The following is a 20878-nucleotide window of genomic DNA, read 5'->3' as shown; positions in this document are numbered from 1 at the left end:
ACAACCGTAAAACAATGAAAAATATATAAAACAGCGCTAGCAGTCTATATCAAGCAATATACCTCCTAAGAAACAGTGCCTATTGTATCAATGTTAAGAGAAAACATAAAATCTAAAAGTGCTCAGGTGCTTCAGTGAAAAGTGCAATGGTGCTCCAAAACTTTTGAATCGGTGAAGTGGCTCCCCCCCTTTGGGGTCCCCACTCACCAAAATTATTGGATCCTCAGCTTCCAGTCTGGGATCAAAAAAGCATTGATCAGATGATCTGGGGATGAGTTCTCTCTCTGTTTCCCCATCTATGTAGTGTGGTATATCCTTCCTGTCTTAAAACATCTCTCTGCAAGATTTTACTGAGGAACCATCGAGCATATTCCCAGATCATTTGATCAATGCTTTTTTGATCCCAGACTGCAAAGCTGAGAATCCAATAATTTTCGTGAGTGGGGACACCAAAGGGGGAGCCACTTCACCGATTCAAAAGTTTTCGAGCACTTTTCACTGAAGCACCTGAGCACTTTTAGATTTTGTGTTTTTTGTTTTCTCTTAACATTGATACAATAGGCACTGTTTATTAGGATGTATATTGCTTGACATAGGCTGCTAGCGCTGTTTTATATATTTTTCACAAGTTCTCCCGTGGAGCAACAGATACAAAATATATGCTCAAGAAAACTTTATACAGCGAGGCATGATGAAATATGAATATAGTATAAATGCCCTTTTTTTTTTCATTATTTTCGTTAAAAATTTTAAGACTAGTACAAAATCGCCCACGCATGGGTCAGCAGGTTACAAAAGAAAACACTGATTAAAAAAATAAAAAAATTTACATTGACTACATATACCCGTGTGTGGCTTATGCTTAACCTTGGGAATTCAAGGAAGATAAAGTACAGCCCCCAGTCGGAGACCGGTTAGGGCCTAAAAAAATCCCCCTACCACACCCCAATCATTGACAAACATAAATGGAAAATCGTCACATTAGCAAGAAGTATCAAACGTCAGAACCGTTGAGCTGTCATAAAGCCATTTGGAAGGATAAATACACTTTAAGCCCTTCCCACCCAATGTACACATGGTAGTGGGTTTTAACACAGAGCTGCCACGTGTATGTGTACAGCAGGTGTCATTTTTTTTGTGCTGTCAGACAGCATCCTGGTCACTTTACACTAGGGAGCCATTGGAGCAGGCTTCCAGTCACGTGATCACAGCCAGTCATTGATCACATGACCAGACAGCCCACACATTACAAACTTTTAAAAGGGTTAAAGGTGACACATTTCTATTTTCTCCTTATGAGCAACAATCAGATTTCAGAAGTGATCGTCAAAACAAGATTGGATGGAGCCGCATTTTACTCTGCTGAAATCTTATTATTGTACTTTCTGTTTTTCGGCCATGCTTACTAGCAATTTGATACCCTCTCTACCTTGAATAAAGATAGAATAAAACTGTTGACTCCCCTTCAACTCCCCTTTTTTATTGTACGGATGTCTTTGAACTTGTCTTTCAAGCTGTGCCAAGCTTATGTCTTATCATTTATATTTCAATTTAATAAAGTCCAATTGGCACTGAACAGCCTAAATAGAGACTTTGCTCAACAATCAGGAAAGAAGAATGCCAGGCTATAGTGTATATAAAGCATCCCATGCTTTGTTATACATGTCCCGTGCTGTAGATGAACTAGGAAGCATACTAGTAGAATGCTGACTGCTAATAACAGAAGCAAGGACTTTATTGTAGCAGAGAAACCTTTTATTGGGAGATGAAGACTGCAGACTTTTGAGACAGCTCAATTCTCTTCTTTCAGGCACAGTAACAGGATGATAAGGCCTTAGGACAGAATGTGTCAGGAGAAATTGTTTAAGTTGCCCTTGGCATTCATTTATCTTCTCATTTTCATTCCGCCAGTGCTAGTTAGAAGATGAAAGGGGGACACTGATTACTTCTAAAGTTGCAAGCCTGTAAGAGAGGCCTCATGATCACAATGTCAGTAACAAGAGATGCTTTTTGATATTCCAGATTGTATTTTCCTGCGATCTGTAAATTTGATAAACTGCTGTGGGGCAAAGTAAAGTTCATTCTTGCTATTGACATTTTGATATATGATTTATGAAAACCTTCATAACAGTGGAACTATACCCAGGCAGATTGTGTCTTTTTTTTTTTTTTTTTTTTCTTTTTTTTTTTAATTTGGGAAAATTGAAATACTTGTTATGAGGACAGCTCCACTGTTACCACTGCAACCAACCAATCGGGCTGTATTTCTTTTGGAATGTTAGAACACCTGGTTGCTGTGGGCAACAACTCCAATTTACTTCAAATCACTGCAACGTCAGCATTTCCGTGTATAGGCAACAGAACGCTTGTTTCCTTTCCGAAACCATGTTTCTGAAACATTATGATCTTTTTCTTGAATTATTGCAGCAAGAATCAGAAGATTTGTCGTGTGATGAAGAGATGAAGATGGCTGAAATGCGGCCGCCGCTTATAGAGACATCCATGAATCAACCAAAAGTGGTGGCACTAAGCAACAACAAGAAAGGTGAGCTCTGCCATACACAGCCCAACAAAACAAGTGATCTGACAGATTCAAATGCTGCGTGTAACAGGTGGACTTTATATTGGCTGTAATGTTTGAAGCTGATGTTAAAATGTAGAGAAGTGAAGAGAAGGGATCAGATATTTCATTTGAAATCACAATGGGTACAATACTTACAGTGAGGATTAGCAAATGCCATACTGCTTGTCTTTCTCTAGGAGAGATCTGTTCCCCTGTAAATCTCTACTTCAGAATGCATTTCCAGGTACCCAGAATTCAATATGGAGAAACCAGCTTTGAGGATAAGTTCACTTTAAAAATAAAATAATAATAAATGCATAATTTTGCAGATAAAAAAAAAAATATGCATTTACTATTTTTATTTTTCTATAGGAGCCTGGAAAGAGCATTGCACCACTGATCACCCATGCAGAACTCCTACAAACTGTCAGTGTAAGATGTCTGCCTAAACATTGTACAGCCAAGCAGTTTTACAAAGACAGGAAGACTCAATGAACTACTAGCACGCTCAACGGGGCCCTGGTAATTCTTTGAGAACAGTACTTGTAGTCCCACACAGCCATTCTCTCTTTAAATCGTGACAGCAGGTACAGGGAGAAGAAGAAAAACATGTAACATGTTCCCAAAGGTGAACTTACCCTTTAAAGCAGGGGTAGGCAGCCTTAGAGAGGTGGCAATTTACCTGAACAACACAGCAGTCAATGATCACCAGTCACAGTGTCTCCTCCTCAAAACCTCTAATTGCAGGATTATCGTGTTGCAATCGTATGCATTGCACAGCAATCATGGGTTTAAATCGGGTGGTGAGAAGGCAATATATCACCTCCTCACCACCTATCAATACACACTTGGATCGCTTTTCAGAGGAGCAGCACTTGTGTTCATTCACACATAAAGTTAGGGGGTGGTAAAACAGCAGGATATGATAGAAGTCTATGGCTAAGCGCAGCAAACACACAGAAAAGCTGAAGATGCACCGCACAGAGTGTATAAACCACAGCACATCAGTGTGAAAGCAGACCTATACTAGCATGCCCAGTGTATTGCTTCACACTGACCTGAAGATCTCTTCTTTCCTGCTGCTGGCACCACTCTGGAGACTGATAGCCAGGATAAGAGGTGGAATGCAGTTGGTATCACTCCACATGGGACAGGAGCCAGCACTACAGAGGAGGCATCACTTATGCTGCTCTTGCTCCCTTCTATAGCTCTAACTTTACAATTAGTCCCCCTGCATTGCACTCTGGAATTGCATGTCATCAAACCCAGACTTGGATCTACCATCCACCTGTCGATACCTGTAGATCGCGATCTACAGGTTGCTGACCCCTGCTTTAAAGTGTGTGTAAAACCAAAACATTTTTTAGTGCTGGGTATAGTGAGTTCTATATCTTCCCCACTCCATCCACAATCGGAAAAAAACCTTTTGACTTGACATGCAAACTTAACTGTGCACCCTGCTAAAGAGCTAATTCAGAAAGGGATGATCTGCATGCCATGATTAAAACAAAATTAAAGGCTTTATTCCATCTTTCAAAAACAATGAATATTGGTGTCAGAAGGTTCCATTCCTATAGCTAAAAAGGACAGGTTACAGCTTCTGTCATGGTTGGAACTGCAGCCCTTGTTTGTTGATTGCTGCTGTGCACCCACTATATGTCATGTGCATTGTTCAACATATTTTGTTATGTGCTTTGTTCAATTTAAAGAAGTTAATTTGTTCATAGAGTGCTAGGAACAAATAGTGAGTAATAGTTGTTAATTTAAATACATTAGACTGTTAATATAATCCTGTTTGGTATAGTTTGCTGGATACCATTGCTCTTTGCACTTTAAAGAAGAAAATAAATAAATTAACTACTGAAATCAATAATATTCACTAACCATTTTAGTTGCAGCATTTGCACTGGGTGTGCCATTAATATGCAGCTCAGTCCCTTACATCAACACATACTATGTATATGTACACAATATACACTTTATACTGGCGCAAAAAAAGGCTGAATCACAAATACTAATAAAAAGGTTAAAAAGTTAAAACACATTAAAGTCCATAGTACATTTGTGGGTATGGGAGAAACAATTACACATATGGATGTGTATCTGAACAGGAGTAGTGGTAGGCGGCAGCTGTCCTCAGAGTATAGCCAGCTCTGTGTGAACAAGAAGGGAGAAGAAAAGGGGGAAGCGCCACCTAAGTGCAGAGATTAAAAGGCTTTATTAGCGCAACAAATGAATAACACTTACAGGATGAAAAGTGATTCAGGCTCCTAAGTCCAAGGATGAAGGAGATGTTCAGCCTATATGGCGTCCATACGGGCATACTGTCACTCTCAAGGCTGTGTGGATAGATGGATGCTGTCTTCAGCCAGCGTCCTGTGGTCACCAGGAAGCGGGAACCAACAATCAGCGTGGCACGCGGCCAGAAATGACGTCAGCGGTAACGCGGTGAGGCCGGGTGGGATGGAAGAGTGGGTTAGAAATTAGGTCTATTCTCTGTCCCACTCTTCCATCCAGCCCGGCCACACCTCATTTTCTATGACGTCATTTTGGGCCGCGTTGCACGCTGGTTATTGGTTCCTGTTTCCTGCTTCCTGGTGGCCACAAAACACTGAAGACAGCATCCATCTATCTACACAGCCTGTAGAGTAGGGGTGTCCGGACGTTCCTTGTTCTTAATGTGTTAATACTGTTAAGTTATATGTATGTCCTTGTCTGTTGTTTTTGACGAAGCACCTATCGAGGTATCGTCACAATATAGGTGACACTGTGAAGCTACACACTAAGCAGAGTGTAGCACATTGCTGTTTTTTACTGCTTGCCAATAAAATGTATTTGTTTTTTTAAATACAACTTCAGAACTACCCTTTGTTACCCATAGTAACCGCTATGCTTTCCCAATGACTGTCATTGGGATAACCCCCTTTTTTTGTTTATAGTTTATGGTTACGGCGACAACACCTCACATGGTGAGTGGTAGAGAAGTTTATATATATATATATATATATATATATATATATATATATATATATATATATATATATATATATATATAGGACTCTTGCTATATCCGTTGGTTTTTGTTACTTAGACCTACTCGGTTGTAGCATGATGAGCAATAGCTGCTAGAAAACCGTAAATAATAATGCTGTAGTGTTACGTGGTTCATTGATACACACAGTGCGTAGAACTCTTCTTTAATATTAGATCAGTCTTCCACTTCCTTTATTTTTTGTTAGATAAATTGCTGTAAACTTTTTTTATTGTGTTTTGGCAGCTTGCCTGATGCTGACTGACATGATCTTTTGGCTTTCAGATGATATTAAAGATGCAGACTCTTTATCGGATGAAATTACCCAAAACAGCAATCAGAACAACAGTAATTGTTCCTCACCATCCCGTATGTCAGACTCCGTCTCATTGAACACCGTCAGTAGCCATGATACCTCTCTGTGCTCGCCAGAAAAGGAATCCAGAATTACGACGAGCGTTAAATTAAGGTCTGTATGCAATATTGATACTATTGTGCCTTTAGATGTGTAGAGGGAAGACAGCCTACCTACTCAGGGAAGATGTGAAAAACGATAGCAAGGTGAAGTGTGTACCCAGCGCTTTTCTGTACAAGACCTCAGAACACAATTTAGCTTTGGATGCTATATTAGTGAATATTTTCTATCCATCTTGTATTATGATACAAAATATGCAATCATGAATAGCAAAGATACAATACAAACATTTCTTTTAGCTGTTTTTCTGCAAACATAAATGATTTTTTCCCTATAAAAACTGCAAAATGTATACCTGTAACAGATAATTAAAGTCTGCCATAGATGGTTCAAATCTCGGCCGGTTCAGCAGGGACTGGCCGAGATTCGAACCATGTTTTGGCAGGCTGATTGTACCCTAGATCAACTTGGGTACAACCAGCCTGTTGGGCATTATTGCTAGCGACTATAGCCCCTAGCAATACACACTGTGTTCTCCCAGCCGGGAAGGCTCCCCACTTCCCCCACCCAATCCCACCCGTCCCCCCACTGTGAAAACACAATACCTCTGTGGGAGGCATTCCCTCCATCAGCACTGATGGAGTAAACAGGTGATTTTCTTTCCTGCAACCCATGACAATTCATCTATGGCCGGCTTTATTTATATATTTATTTGCTAAGAAGGTTGCACAACCTTTAATCAAGGTAATACTAGGCCTCACAGTCTTGTGTTCTGCTTACAGACAAGAAGATGAAAACTTGAACAACCTTTTGCATAATGGAGGAAAACTGAATGCTGTTGGTGAGAGACAGATCACCGAGATCCCATCACTGGACAGTGAAGAGAACTTGGTTCAAGAGAAGAGGGTCAATAATACCGACAAACCACACAACTTGAACCAAATCAACATAAACAATAACCTTACAAATGATGAAAGCTTGCATTCGGTTACTCCAAAGAGGCAGCTTATCTCACAGGATTTGAGGTCTGGAGAGGCATTTTTGAATAATAATGAGAAACAGGAGGCTGAACCCCTGGAAAACAGGAAGGCCTACCCCAATATGTGTGCAATGAATAAGGTTAATGGACACTCTGCAGATGAGGATATGTCTCCAGATATGAGTGAGCCTGTCAGGAGCGCGTCAGAGGATTCAGTGCCTTCTTTTGACATGTGTGTTTCAAAGAGCACAGATGATTTGTCTCCACAGATGGGAGAGCCTGTGGGTCATGTTGTGAAATCTCACAGCATAACCAACATTGAGATGGGAGAGTTAAGGATCTATGACATCCTGAGTGACAGCGGCTCTCCGCAATCATCGTATGTTGGCAAGATAGCATCGGCAAGTGCTGAAGGACAGAATATTGTTAGGAGCAAGTCAGCAACTTTGCTGTATGATCAGCCATTGCAGGTGTTCTCTGGTTCGTCTTCCTCATCGGATCTAGTATCCACCGGAAAGAAAACTGTGTTCAAATTTGATTCCAACCACAACCCTGAGGGGCCATACTCGATGAGAGGTCCTCCTGGTTCCCAAATGTCTGCTGTGCCTCAGTATAATGTTCAGTACAGTAGTAGTAGTGCTGCAGCCAAAGACAATTTGTGGAACCAGAAACAAATGGCCTCAATGGATCAAGGAGCCTTACCTCCTCCGCGCTTCCATCTGTCCGACAGCGTAGATAGCCCCAATTACATCAAACACTCTGCCAATATGAACTTTTCTAATCATAACAATGTGAGGGCAAGTAACATGTATGGTGTGCACCAAAGGATGGGACCAAGGCACGTGGAGGCATGGGCAATGTCCCAGAATGATCGGCTCCATCAGGGAGTAAGCCGTAACACACTGCAGAGACGGGGCAGCGTCTCTTCTAACGCTTCTATGTCCCTGGGCGATACAGGGCCCGCAAGGAGGATTGTTGTACCTGAAGGGGACTACATGACTTACAGGGACATACATTCAATGGGCCGACCTTCACACTTAATACCAGGCCCACAGAGACCGCTCTCAGCCAGGACATATAGCATTGATGGTCCTAATGTGCCCAGACCACAGAGTGCACGGCCTTCCGTTAACGATATTCCTGAGAGAACAATGTCTGTCAGTGATTTCAACTACTCTCGGACTAGTCCCAAAAAGCCAAATGCTAGGGTTAGTTCTGAACACTCCTTACTGGACCCTCCAGGTAGAGGTAAGGTACCTCATGACTGGAGAGAACAGGTCTTGCGGCACATAGAGGCGAAGAAGCTTGAAAAGGTAAGAGTGAAAAATTAACTTAAAAATTCCTATTCAAAAAAATCTTAAATTCCAGAAGCCCCCGTTACAGGGTGTGATGTAGTAAAGAACTGACTGTGCTGCTCATAGAGATCAGTCAGTTCTGACTAAGAAATGAGCGAGGTCTAAAAATGAAACTCTGATTGGCTACTGTGGACAGCACTCAGATTTATTTTAATTTTGTCTAATTTTACAAAAGATACCTAACAAAAGAGCAATGTATGTGTTGCTTTTTTAGAAGTATTCTGGTTTATATTTAAGAAACAGAACTGCTGTAGTTAATAAGTGCAGGCATCCATCTAACCGTGGCTGTTATGGTTAGATCCTGTCGATTCTGACTGGCAATTCTGTGCAGTGTCGCAGTTTACCTTCTAAGATTCCAACGCACGTGTTCCTGAAGAAATGGCTGTGCGTGTAAGTGGGTGCTGAAGCTACCACCGGCTGGAACCAAAGATAGAGTAACAAAATGTCACCAGCACAACCCAAACGTTGCTTCTGCTGTAACAATGTGATGGCTGAATAATGTGATGGCTGAATAAAGCTTTGGACCCATTCTGGAGATCCATGGTGTGCTGGTGACATTCTCCGGAGAAGTACCTCCTGTCCCCGCATATTCATATTGGTCCATCATGATGACGGGAAGCCTCACTGACTAGGCGGCAGAAAGCATTAAGCATGTTCTGGCACTTCTGAAAGTGCTGAGGCTTTGCTTTAAGTGCAGGCATCCAGAGGTGTACTTTTCTGATGCAGCCATGTCTGTTATGGCTAAACCTGTCCTTTCTGACTGGCAATACTGCGCGGTGTCACAGAAAGCATCAAGCATGTTCTGGCACTTCTAGAAGTACTGAAGCTTTGCCTGTCAGAATGGTCCAGTGTTCAGCCATAACAGTAAGGTTTTATTGGGGTCTGCACTTTATAACTACAACAGTTTTTATTCCTCACCCCTTCCATGATATAACAGAGATTCTGTCAAATGTTTTTTTACATTTTATTTTTCTAGATTCATTTTAACTTTGTCTGAAATAACTGAAATGGTATATAACCTTCCCATATTGGTATAGGGGCACATTATAGACTATTGTCATGGTCACTAGTTTAGTAGATATTCGGTGACCACAGATGTCAGATGCCTGAGCTCTGCATTTTGAATGAGGAACACATGTTTGTTTTTATCTCTGCACCAAGTGTTCAGGGCCACATCAATATCTTCTCATTATGCAGGCCCTATTTAAATATAAAGGTAGAACTATAGGCAAAACTTTTTTTTTTTTTTTTTCTTTTCATTTTGGATAGAGTAAGGCAAGGTTCACACTGATGCGGTCTGCCACATCGCATGTTATTTGTGCATGAATTGCACCAGATCACTGTACAAATTACATGCAAATTTAGTGCGGTGCGTATTTAGCCATACATTATGTATAGCTCAATTCGCACTGCATCCACACCAAAAACGTGCAGGATCCTTATTTTTTTTTTTTTTTGTCCGAACTGAAATTGGATCACATGGGTGTTCAGACCCATGCAATCCGATTCTGTCTGATTCCACAGTTCGCACTTCTTTCTGCAAACCGATTTTGGGGTGTCATTTACTTTTATATTGACACTTTCAGTGGTTCGCAGAGCACTGTGTGAACTGCCTGCGATTCTGGTGAACCGCACAAAATCACTGCAGTTCCCGCATCGCATCAGTGTGAACCGGCCTAAAGGTGGGTCATAACCTGTCAAATTTTTTTTTTTGCCATATGTGTCCCATTGTGGAGATTTCCCTTCACTTCCTGTCCCATAGCCAAACAGGAAGTGAGAGGAAGTTCCTGCCAATTAAGGGAATTCCTTGGGGACCCCCAGGTCACCAGAACTAGTGTCCCCATTGGAAGATTTTCTCCTTATTACCTTTCTGGGGACAACCCAAAATATGGGATTTTCGTTTCCTTTACTTTCAATGATTATGGTTAACAGGACAAATAGAAAGGGTGCATCTCCCTAACGGGGACACAGACAGCAATAAAAACTGGTGGCTGTTCTAATCCCTCTCAACCCTATCTAAAACTTAAAAAAAAAAAAAAAAAAAAAAATGCCTTTAGTTATACTTAAAGATGAAATGGCTTCTAAAGGCAGCCTGCCTCTGTACATAAACTGCAGAAGAGATGGCCCGGATTGGAGCTCATTAAAAAAAAAAAAAAAAAGATAGAGCAAGTTTGGGTAGAGATGAGTTTGGAGGACACCCAACCTCGTCTCTACTCATTATAGTATCCAATAACCCTCAACTTTGCTTTGGCCTGTAGAACCCCTGGAAACCAGGACACTTTGGAGTTAACAAAGATTGGCACATGGAAAAAAATGTGCCGATCTCTATGCGCGCGCTTATTTGCTGTTTTATGTGCCAAATAAGTGACAATTTGTTGCATGTCCGTGGTGCTTTGTCCGTCCGCACACACCCCCCCTCTCCTTGTTGCAGTGCTTCTCCTTGCTGCCCCCCCTACAATATTTACACCACTCTGGTAATGGAGTACATTTTACAATCATTTTTAACTTAAAATATTGGTGAAGGTGCTTTATTAGTTTGGTACATACTATCAGACAATGGAAACTGTCACTTCACGTTTACAGTGATAGAGCACAGTTGTCACAACAACACAATACAATTTGTATAATGCCATTGTTGATTTGGCCCATGGAAAATTCACCAATTTTTACACTAAAAAAAAAACCAACATATTTCCCTTTGTTAATCCCCCACTATTTACAGAGCCTTGGATTCTGACTGTGAGCTAAGCTACACCCTCTTCTGATCTAAATTTCCACTCCTCACTATCCAGGAATATAGTACTAGCCTCAGTGGCCAGTAGAGGCTATCACATTGATTTGAGGATCTAGGTGCTGGGGGCTTAGTAATGAGTCACTGAAAAGTTAGTGTCCTATGTATAGTTCATGCCTGTGATCGCATGGTCCACAGAAAACTGTCAAGCAGATTTTGATACAGTTTTTTAATTTGCTCACATGACAGATCTACTAATCATAACATTGTATGAAATCTCACAAGAACATATACTGTATATGCTCATATGCATTTTCTGAAACTGATCTGTAAAAGAAATACAGTAAAACCTTGGTTTGAGAGTAACTTGGTTTGAGAGCGTTTTGCAAGACAAGCAAAATTTCTTTATAAATATTGGCTTGATAAACAAGCGATGTCTTGATATACAAGTAGCGTCATGTCAGAAGAGAGGCGCCTCTAAGTGTAGCAATATGGTTACATTTAATGAAGGTACAACATTTAGCAACTCACATGGTTGATGATTAAAAGAGGAACATCTAAGTATGCAGGCATCTGGGGTAAAGCTGTCCACATAGACCATCCTCCCCACCGCCATCAACGTCATCCCTTCCACACTGCGCTCCACAAGCCTCGCTCTCAGATCACTCTACTGCAGGGTAGTCTTCCCGGCCGCTCACCATTGCAGATTGACAGCGGTGAGAGCCGGAGCGGAGGCCTATGTGAACAGCTTTTTCCCGGATGCCTGCATACTTAGATGTGCCTCTTTTAATAGTCAACCATGTGAGTTGCTAAATGTTGTACCATCATTAAATGTAACCATATTGCTACACTTAGAGGTGCCTCTCTTCTCTTTTATACTCTGTAGCTCCTGCTGGATTTTGCTTCTAATCCCCTTGTGGAGGCTTCCATTTGTGAATGGACATTTTATGGTTACACAACTTATTACATTAATATAATCTTTTTATATGGACTATAAACTAAAAGACCTATGAATAAATTGTTGTGGGACGAATTATCTCCATTATTTCTTATGGGGAAATTCGCTTTGATATACTACAAGTGCTTTGGATTACAAGCATGTTTCCGGAACAAATTATGCTTGCAATCCAAGGTTCTACTGTATAGAGTTAAACGGATGCAAAGTGTGTGTGTTAATGGTAGAGAGAGCAACACACATTACAGGCATACCCTACTTTTAAGTACACAATGGGGTTTATGTACTAAACCTGGAAAGTGCAAAATTAGGCTCACTTCTGCATAGAAACCAATGAGCTTCTAACCCCAGCTTGTTCAATTAAGCTTTGGTAATAAAACCTGGAAGCTCATTGGTTTCTATGCAGAAGTGAGCCTGATTTTGCACTTTCCAGCTTTAGTAAATAAACCCCCATTGTGTACTTAAAAGTGGGGTATGTATTAATCTATTCAAGTAGCTATCACTGGACCATGACATTTTTGTTATCTGCAAGGAGCATTGAATTCATATGCTACTTTACTGCCACCCAGTGGTTGTTTACTGGCATTGCTATAAACTTGACCAAAATTGTGCTCATTAAATATGAAAAATAATGATGCTGAAAATGAAATCGCCAGTGAAGGTATACATGGGCTTTTGTATCAGCCCAGTCATGTTCTCCCTTTCTTTTAAACAAAGTGGGGTTATTTATATAAATGAGGAGTGTGTGGTACATGGCAACTTTGCTAGAAGTTAGCAGTTCTTTCTTTAGTTCAAGTTAGACGCTGAGAGAAGACATATAACTGGTGGTTAAAGAATACCTCTGCTATATCTTTTGTCCAGTTTAGATTTTTCTGTTCCATGCTGTTTGTATATGTTATGTGTTTAGTGGTTAATAAATGTTTCTACTGTTCCTTTGGTCACATGAAATTTGCATGTCCCTATGTTGGGTTATTGGTACATGACGCACTGCTGTGTGTGTATAGCTGCATGAGATGTGCATGGCACCTAGATGTGTTGAGTGGATGTATGAGTAACCCATTGTTGGTTGTATATGCATGCTTTACTAATCTGTGTTGTTACATCTATCCCTCTCTATTCAGAGCATGCTGTCACGGTCCTTTAATTCCACTTACACTGCATCTAGCAGCTCTGTGTATGACAGCTCTAGAGATCTGCATGGCAGCCAAGGCAGTGTTGCCTTGAGTGTTGCTGACAGAAGAGGTTCTGGTGTTCACATACTTCGTGTGAGTACTTAACGTACCTGTCTTAGGATAATAATCAAAGTGCAATACAATCTGGAAAGAATTGTTCTAATTGGAAATTCTAAACCTAATCTGTATAACTCTGATTTAATATTGCATTCATAATCTACTAAAGTGCATTGATATGAGCAGATGTGTTTCGTAGTATAAGTCTGACTGTAGACAAGCCGTCCTGTCACCGGTGACAGCTGACAATGAGATGAATTCACAGGCACTTCTTGCAATGTTATCTCGCTTCCTTTCTGCTTTATAACTGGGCAGACATTTGTCATCAGGTTAGAAAATATTTGTGTGCAGTAACAAGCAGTTCTGAAGGTTCTAAAAGACCATTATTGCTTGAAGGCCGGCCATAGACTTTTCGAATCGCGGCTGGTTCAGCAGGAACCTTTAATGGGCAGACTGAATGCACCAAGTTGATCGATCAACTTGGGTACTACCAGCCTGACTGATTCACTTGTGAATAGCAGCTGCTAAAGCCACTAGCAATAATCACTGGCTCCCCCTGCCAGGAGAAGGCTATGGCTGATTCCCCTGTCAGCACTGCCTGTGTTGATGGGGGAATTGTGCGAATTTCTTACCTGCAGTCCTTGGTTGCAGGAAAGAAATTTGCACTGTGCATGACCTGACCTAACCCCCTTGGGCAATGTAGACAACGATATTCTAATTCAGTCATTCAGGAGCAAGTTAATCCAGTTGAAGTGGCAGTTATAATTTACAGTGTACCTATGGGCAAAATTAAAAATTACATCTACGTTGTAGTCTGTTGGTAGCATTAATGCAGTAGGTTTCGTTTTTCTCAGTACCTCGTATAGCTTTATTAAATGTCAGAGCTATTATTTGTCCACTTTCTGTAACAGGCCTAGCTGTTCAGCAATTGTTGCAGGGTTGGAGAAAACCCATATTATGACATCGGGGATGCTTACAATGGTCAGCTTTTATTCATATGGGTTGAAAAACTTGCTGTAACTTTTTGAAAAGTATTAACTGGAGCTTTGGTGTTAATTTTGCTTTCCATTTAAAACTACCTGTCCCTCCTAGCTTTATCTATGTAGATTGCTCTTGAGAAATTATGCAATTCCCCTATCCATGCTAAATGGAGGACTCTCCCCTGCCTGGAAACTGCAGCAGTCTGATTACCTAATGCCCCTTTCACACTGGCAGAGTCTTCCAGCGGATCCACCCACTCTGCAGGGGACCTCTCTGCTGATCCCCGCTGAGCAGGCAGATGACAGGTCCATGTCTGCTACGCCGATGCAGGGTGGACACGGACTCAGCCCCGTCGTTCTCTATGGGCTGTCTGCCGTTTCTGTCTAACTGTCATCTTGTCCGATCCACTGGAGGGATGGGGAATGGATCCCTATCCGCCTGTTTTTAGCGGACAGGATCGGAGCAATGGATGGTCTGATAGCATGCAGTAACAGTTTACTGACAGTTTTCCACCCAGCTTTCAAGCTAAATTTTACAAGCTGGGTGGTGCTGACAAGGCCACTCACAGCTTAAATTTTGTCTGATTTCAATCCAGTTTCGAGCTGTGTATGGCCAGTTTAAGACTGCTTTGACCTCAGGGTGACAGTGCCGCAGAGCAACATCACTGCTCAAAGAACAGTGTTGTCACCCTGGTAAAGTAGGTGATAAAATAACTGATTTATTTGCAGGATCAATGGGTAGTAAAATTAGGTGGGGGGTCAAAACTAAACAAAAATTATAAATGCTAGTGACGGACTGCAACATAAATGTAATCTTTGATTTTTTCCTTCATTAAACTTTACCAGTTGACAAATGAACCTCATATAGTAATAAATCCTGCTGGATCTATTACTATTACATCAAAGAAGGTGTCAGAGTGCTCTTGAGCTCCAAATCCTTGTATGTAGCTTGTGATCTTTAAGAAATTCAAGCTGTCGCATATCACAGTCTAATACAAGTCTGTCCAAGCTTTATGTCATGAAAAGTAAAGATTTGCATAGGATTTCTTGAGGTTTCTGGGAACAAGTGTTACCCCACTTAGATAAAAGCCAGCCAGATCTTCAGGCATTAGGAAGTTCCCAACACCACTATACGAGGTTAGTTCAACTTCACTCATCATAGGTGAAGATGAAGGTCATTCAAAGAAGCCGAGGGACATGAACTTTCACCAGCATCAATTAGAAAAAGGCATCAGAAACATATTTTTAGGAACACTGGGAAATTGTTTCCTTGGGATATGTGCTCTGATCACCCATCATTTTCAAGTAGAGATGAAAGCTGCGTGCCTTTACTCTTCATCCTTCCTAAAACTTAGAGGAATGAGGGAGTCCTTAGTTGGTTCCTGTGACTTTCCAGGTAGTACTTTAGCTAGAAAAACAAAACAAAGATGCAGCGCTCACATGAGAGAACACTGGTAATGGATAAAAGTGGAATCCTTCACTGGATGCTCAGGCTCGAATGGCCTCCAGTAATTAAGTAGACCTCTCCAAGAAAAATGTGTCCGGCAACTCCAGATCCTATTAGAAGATCTGATGCACAGGTGCTGTGAACAATGCCGAAACGCGTCAGTGTTTTTAATCTTGACTTTGCATGTAGCAATAAAGATTTTCTAATGAGATCTGGAGTTGCCGGCTACATTTTTCTTGGAGATGTAGTAGTTTAGCTCTAATACACTTTTTTAGATGGAGTCAAGCAATGGAAGGTTACATCTCAATAGCCATACTGATCTCTATTCAGATAGCTAGGGAGCATGCACCTTTACTGGCAATACATGAACAGTTAGACATCAGTTTTTATTAACTATTACTGATCTACAAAGTGCTGTCATCTTCCTTGGCATTTATTAAAGTAGCTTGTCTCAACCTTTTTCATTTTGGAGGACTCCTTAAAATACTCTTTAAGTCTTGGAAGACTAAATAGCAGTATACTCAGATAGTACAAACTGGTATCCTGTAACATTAGTGTAGAGTAGAAATGAGCCCTTACATTGTTTAATAGGAAATTTTCCCCTTGCATTTATGGTCTTGTGGCAGATCAATCTACTCACTGCTCAAGGAACCAACAGCAACCTTGGGAGGAACCCTTGTTAAAGGCTGGTCTAAACACGACAGTGAGTAATATAGATAATGCAAATACTGTAGCAGAAACCATATAACTCTATGGTTAATCATACACAACAAATAAAGGCTACAGTAGGAGACTGAGTTATAGATTTTTAGATATGCTGGCTCCTAGGATTTTCCAGTCCTAAGCTTCTAAGCAAATGATGGTCATAGACACATCATCTGAAGTGGTTTCTAGTGGAAGAGTACATTTCGGAAGCTTGAATTCTTCCAAGACATGTCCTGGATAGAAGTAGTACAGTATATACAGTATCTCACAAAAGTTAGTACACCCCTCACATTTTTGTAAATATTTTATTGTATCTTTTTATGTGACAACACTGAAGAAATGACACTTTGCTACAATGTAAAGTAGTGAGTGTACAGCTTGTATAACAGTGTAAATTTGCTGTCCCCTCAAAATAACTCAACACACAGCCATTAACGTCTAAACTGCCAGCAACAAAAGTGAGTACACCCCTAAGTAAAAATGTCCAAATTGGGCCCAATTAGCCATTTTCCCTCCCTGGAGTCATGTGACTCATATTAGTATTAATAGGAATCAGCTGTGAATGGGGAGCAGGTGTGTTAAATTTGGTGTTATCGCTCTCACTCTCTCATACTGGTCACTGGAAGTTCAACATGGCACCTCATGGCAAAGAACTCTCTGAGAATCTGAAAAAAAAAAAGAATTATTGCTCTACATGAAGATGGCCTAGGCTATAAGAAGATTGTCAAGACCCTAAAACTGAGCTGCAGCACGTGGCCAAGACCATATAGTGGTTTAACAGGACAGGTTCCACTCAGAACGTGCTTCGCCATGGTCGACCAAAGAAGTTGAGTGCACGTGCTCAGCATCATATCCAGAGGTTGTCTTTGGGAACTAGACTTATGAGTGCTGCCAGCATTGCTGCAGAGGTTGAAGGAGTGGGGAGTCAGCCTGTCAGTGCTCAGACCATACATTGCATCAAATTGGTCTGCATGGCTGTCATCCCAGAAGGAAGCTTGTTCTAAAGATGATGCACAAGAAAGCCTGCAAACAGTTTGCTGAAGACAGGCGGACTAAGGACATGGATTACTGGAACCATGTCCTGTGGTCTGATGAGACCAAGATAAACTTACTTGGTTCAGATGGTGTCAAGTGTGTGTGGTGGCAACCAGGTGTAGAGTACAAAGTCAAGTGTGTCTTGCCTACAGTCAAGTATGGTGGTGGGAGTGTCATGGTCTGGGGCTGCTTGAGTGTTGCTGGGGAGCTACAGTTCATTGAAGGAACCATGAATGCCAGCATGTACTGTGACATACTGAAGCAGAGCATTATCCCCTGCCTTCGGAGACTGGGCCACAGGGCAGTATTCCAACATAACGACTCCAAACACACCCCCAAGACGACCACTGCCTTGCTTAAGAAGCTGAGGCAAAAGGTGATGGACTGGCCAATCAAGTCTCCAGATCTAAACCCTATTGTGCATCTGTGGGGCATCCTCAAACAGAAGATGGAGGAACCCAAGGTCTCTAACATCCACCAGCTCCATGATGTCATCATGGAGGAGTGGAAGAGGACTCCAGTGGCAACCTATGAAGCTCTGGTGAACACCATGCCCAAGAGGGTTAAGGCAGTGCTGGAAAATAATGGTGGCCAGGCCCGGACTGGCCATAGGGCAGACCGGGCATTTGCTGATGGGCCAGGGCCACCCGCTTCGTGGCCTGTTGATGATCAAGCCGCAGAGCAGAAGGTAAGCTGCGACCAGGACAGGTTTAACACAGGCCACCGCTCACCTACTGCTATGCGGCCATGCCTGTGTCTTCTCCGGCAGAACTAGCAGCTGCAGGGGCTGAGCTGTGTGTCTCTCTCACACACAGCTCAGCCTCAGAGTCGATGCTGACAGTTCCGCTCCTACGGACTGCTCCTCCTCTAGCCATGGGCGTCCTCGCGGTGGGGCAAGGGGGGGAGAGCTGCGGGCAGCTGTCAGGATATTTCCCCTGCTCACCCCCCCCCCCCCTTCTCATGTCAGCAGCACAGGAAAAGAGAAAGCTTCCTCCCTGTTCTTCCCTCCCAATTGACCACAGCGGAGGGCCAATCAGAAGAAACTAGAGGGGCATTATGGGAAATGTAGTCCCAGAGATTGGTGGCCCAATTGTTCTCAGCAGGGAGCAGACTACGTTCCCCAGCACGCACTCTGCTGGGGGGGAAAGAGAAAACCCAGAAACAAGCTGAGGAGTGCTACACTGCAGCAGCTACTACAGGAGACATGGAAAAAGAAAGAGAGGACTGTGCTGGGGGAACTAATAGCCCCAACACCACCAGAGAGAGAGAGCCGCGCTGTAACCGCACCACCAGAGAGAGAGAGCCACACTATAACCGCACCACCAGAGAGAGAGAGAGAGAGACACGCTGTACTGCCCCACCAGAGAGCCGCACTGTACCCACCCCACTAGAGAGAGCCGTGCTGTACCCGCCCCACCAGAGAGAGAGCCGCGCTGTACCCGCCCCACCAGAGAGAGAGCCGCGCTGTACCCGCCCCACCAGAGAGAGAGCCGCGCTGTACTCGCCCCACCAGAGAGAGAGAGCCGCACTGTACCCGCCCCACCAGAGAGAGAGCCGCGCTGTACCCGCCCCACCAGAGAGAGAGCCGCGCTGTACCCGCCCCACCAGAGAGAGAGCCGCGCTGTACCCGCCCCACCAGAGAGAGAGCCGCGCTGTACCCGCCCCACCAGAGAGAGAGCCGCGCTGTACCCGCCCCACCAGAGAGAGAGCCGCGCTGTACCCGCCCCACCAGAGAGAGAGAGCCGCGCTGTACCGGCCCCACCAGAGCCACGTTATACCCACGCTGTCCAGCACCACCAGAGAGAGAGCAGGTCAGTGTCACTGGGCAGTGTGGGCACAATAGGAGACAGACAGTACTAGCATTGTATGGCCACAATAGGACTGGTACACTGTAATATAATGGGCACTGTAAAGGGGCACTTTAATCATTGCAGTGCCCCTTTACAGTGCAATCCCCTTCTATCACAGTGTCCCTGCGCATTACAGTGTGGAGGACCTGACACCAGCCACCTACGCAAATGTTTAGAGACCCCCTCCCCCGGGTCCCTGGAAAAGTTGACTGCTCAGTCTTTTTTGTCCCAGTCCAGGCCTGATGGTGACCACACAAAATATTGACACTTTGGGCCCAATTTGTACATTTTCACTTAGGGGTGTACTCACTTTTGTTGCCAGCGGTTTAGACATTAATGGCTGTGTGTTGAGTTATTTTGAGGGGACAGCAAATTTACACTGTTATACAAGCTGTACACTCACTACTTTACATTGTAGCAAAGTGTCATTTCTTCAGTGTTGTCACATGAAAAGATATAATAAAATATTTACAAAAATGTGAGGGGTGTACTCACTTTTGTGAGATACTATATGACTATTTATCTGCTCATTGGTAAAGTAAAAGCTGCAATGATTAAGCATAATGTACTTGCTTCTAATCCTAATATTTACCTAAAATCCTCTGCTTGTGCATGCAGTGAGTTTTGTTACCTCTTGTGCTTTTTGTGTATAACTTTGCTGTCTGCTCCACTTGGACTTAAGCTGACCATACATGATTCATGATTCCAGCGGGTTATACGGAAAAAAAAAATGAGCCGATTCCCTCATCCACACATTTGAAGTGGATGGGGAGGCCTCGTTATGGTATTGACAGCGGGGAGCCTTCCCTGCCGTCAGAATACATTGATCATGTTGCTGTCTATAGCTGGCAGCACTGATTGTTTGAGGAAAACCCCAACTGACTGGTCATGTCAATAGATCGACTTGTGTACTACACAACGTGCTTGCCCATACTTATATCAGAATTCAGCCAGTCCCTGTTTGACTGGCTGAATTTCAATCAGTGTATGGCTGGGGTTAGGCACAAAGCTATGCTAGTTTAAGACTAATCACATGCACATATATTCCTAATAGATCCCTTCATACACCATGAATAGCGTGGATGAAGGATTTTTCCCTGCCAGCTATTGTTTTCAGACAGCCAGCATCCGAGCCTATGGCTTCTTTGATAAAAGTAAATTGAAAAATTAACTTTTGTCAGCAAGGGGTGCTGATGGTGCCCCCCCACAGCTCGGATTATGGACTGTTCGGCTGGAATCGGCAGAAATGTGAGCCATGTATGCAAACCTTTTCACTCTAACATACCAGCACCCATTAAGGCAATCAAGATGGTGAATATATCCCACATCACTCCTCCAACCCCAATAGCTGTAAGCACCAACACTCAGCTAAAGCCGGCCATTGATGGTTCGAATCTCAGCCGGTTCAGGAGGAACCGGCTAAGATTCAAACCATGTATGGGCAGGCTGAATGTACCCAAGTTGATCAATCTATCAACTTGGGTGCAACCAGCCTGCCGGATTTTACATGTGATTATTGCTAGCGGCTGTTAAAGGAAAGAAATGATATGGCCGGCTTAAGCGGAGTGTTAATGTGTGCAGTGCTAAAGGGCAGAGTTGGATC

General features: G+C 42.7%; 1 protein-coding gene across 3 annotated transcripts in view; it reads left to right on the top strand.

Moving 5' to 3' along the window:
- ERBIN (erbb2 interacting protein) overlaps positions 1-20878 on the top strand; it is a 341118-nt gene that overhangs the window by 309780 nt on the left and 10460 nt on the right. For 2 of the 3 annotated variants that reach the window (XM_073623490.1, XM_073623482.1), the window contains 4 exons: positions 2428-2545; positions 5880-6063; positions 6792-8301; positions 13151-13294. In XM_073623490.1, the coding sequence (XP_073479591.1) occupies positions 2428-2545; positions 5880-6063; positions 6792-8301; positions 13151-13294 (1956 nt within the window). The remainder of the gene's footprint in view (positions 1-2427; positions 2546-5879; positions 6064-6791; positions 8302-13150; positions 13295-20878) is intronic. The other variant, XM_073623499.1, reaches the window with a different exon arrangement.

Source organism: Aquarana catesbeiana, linkage group LG01 (genome assembly GCF_042186555.1).
Source record: "Aquarana catesbeiana isolate 2022-GZ linkage group LG01, ASM4218655v1, whole genome shotgun sequence".
In the NCBI taxonomy this organism is placed as follows: domain Eukaryota; kingdom Metazoa; phylum Chordata; class Amphibia; order Anura; family Ranidae; genus Aquarana; species Aquarana catesbeiana.
This window is presented reverse-complemented; position numbering and strand designations above follow the sequence as displayed.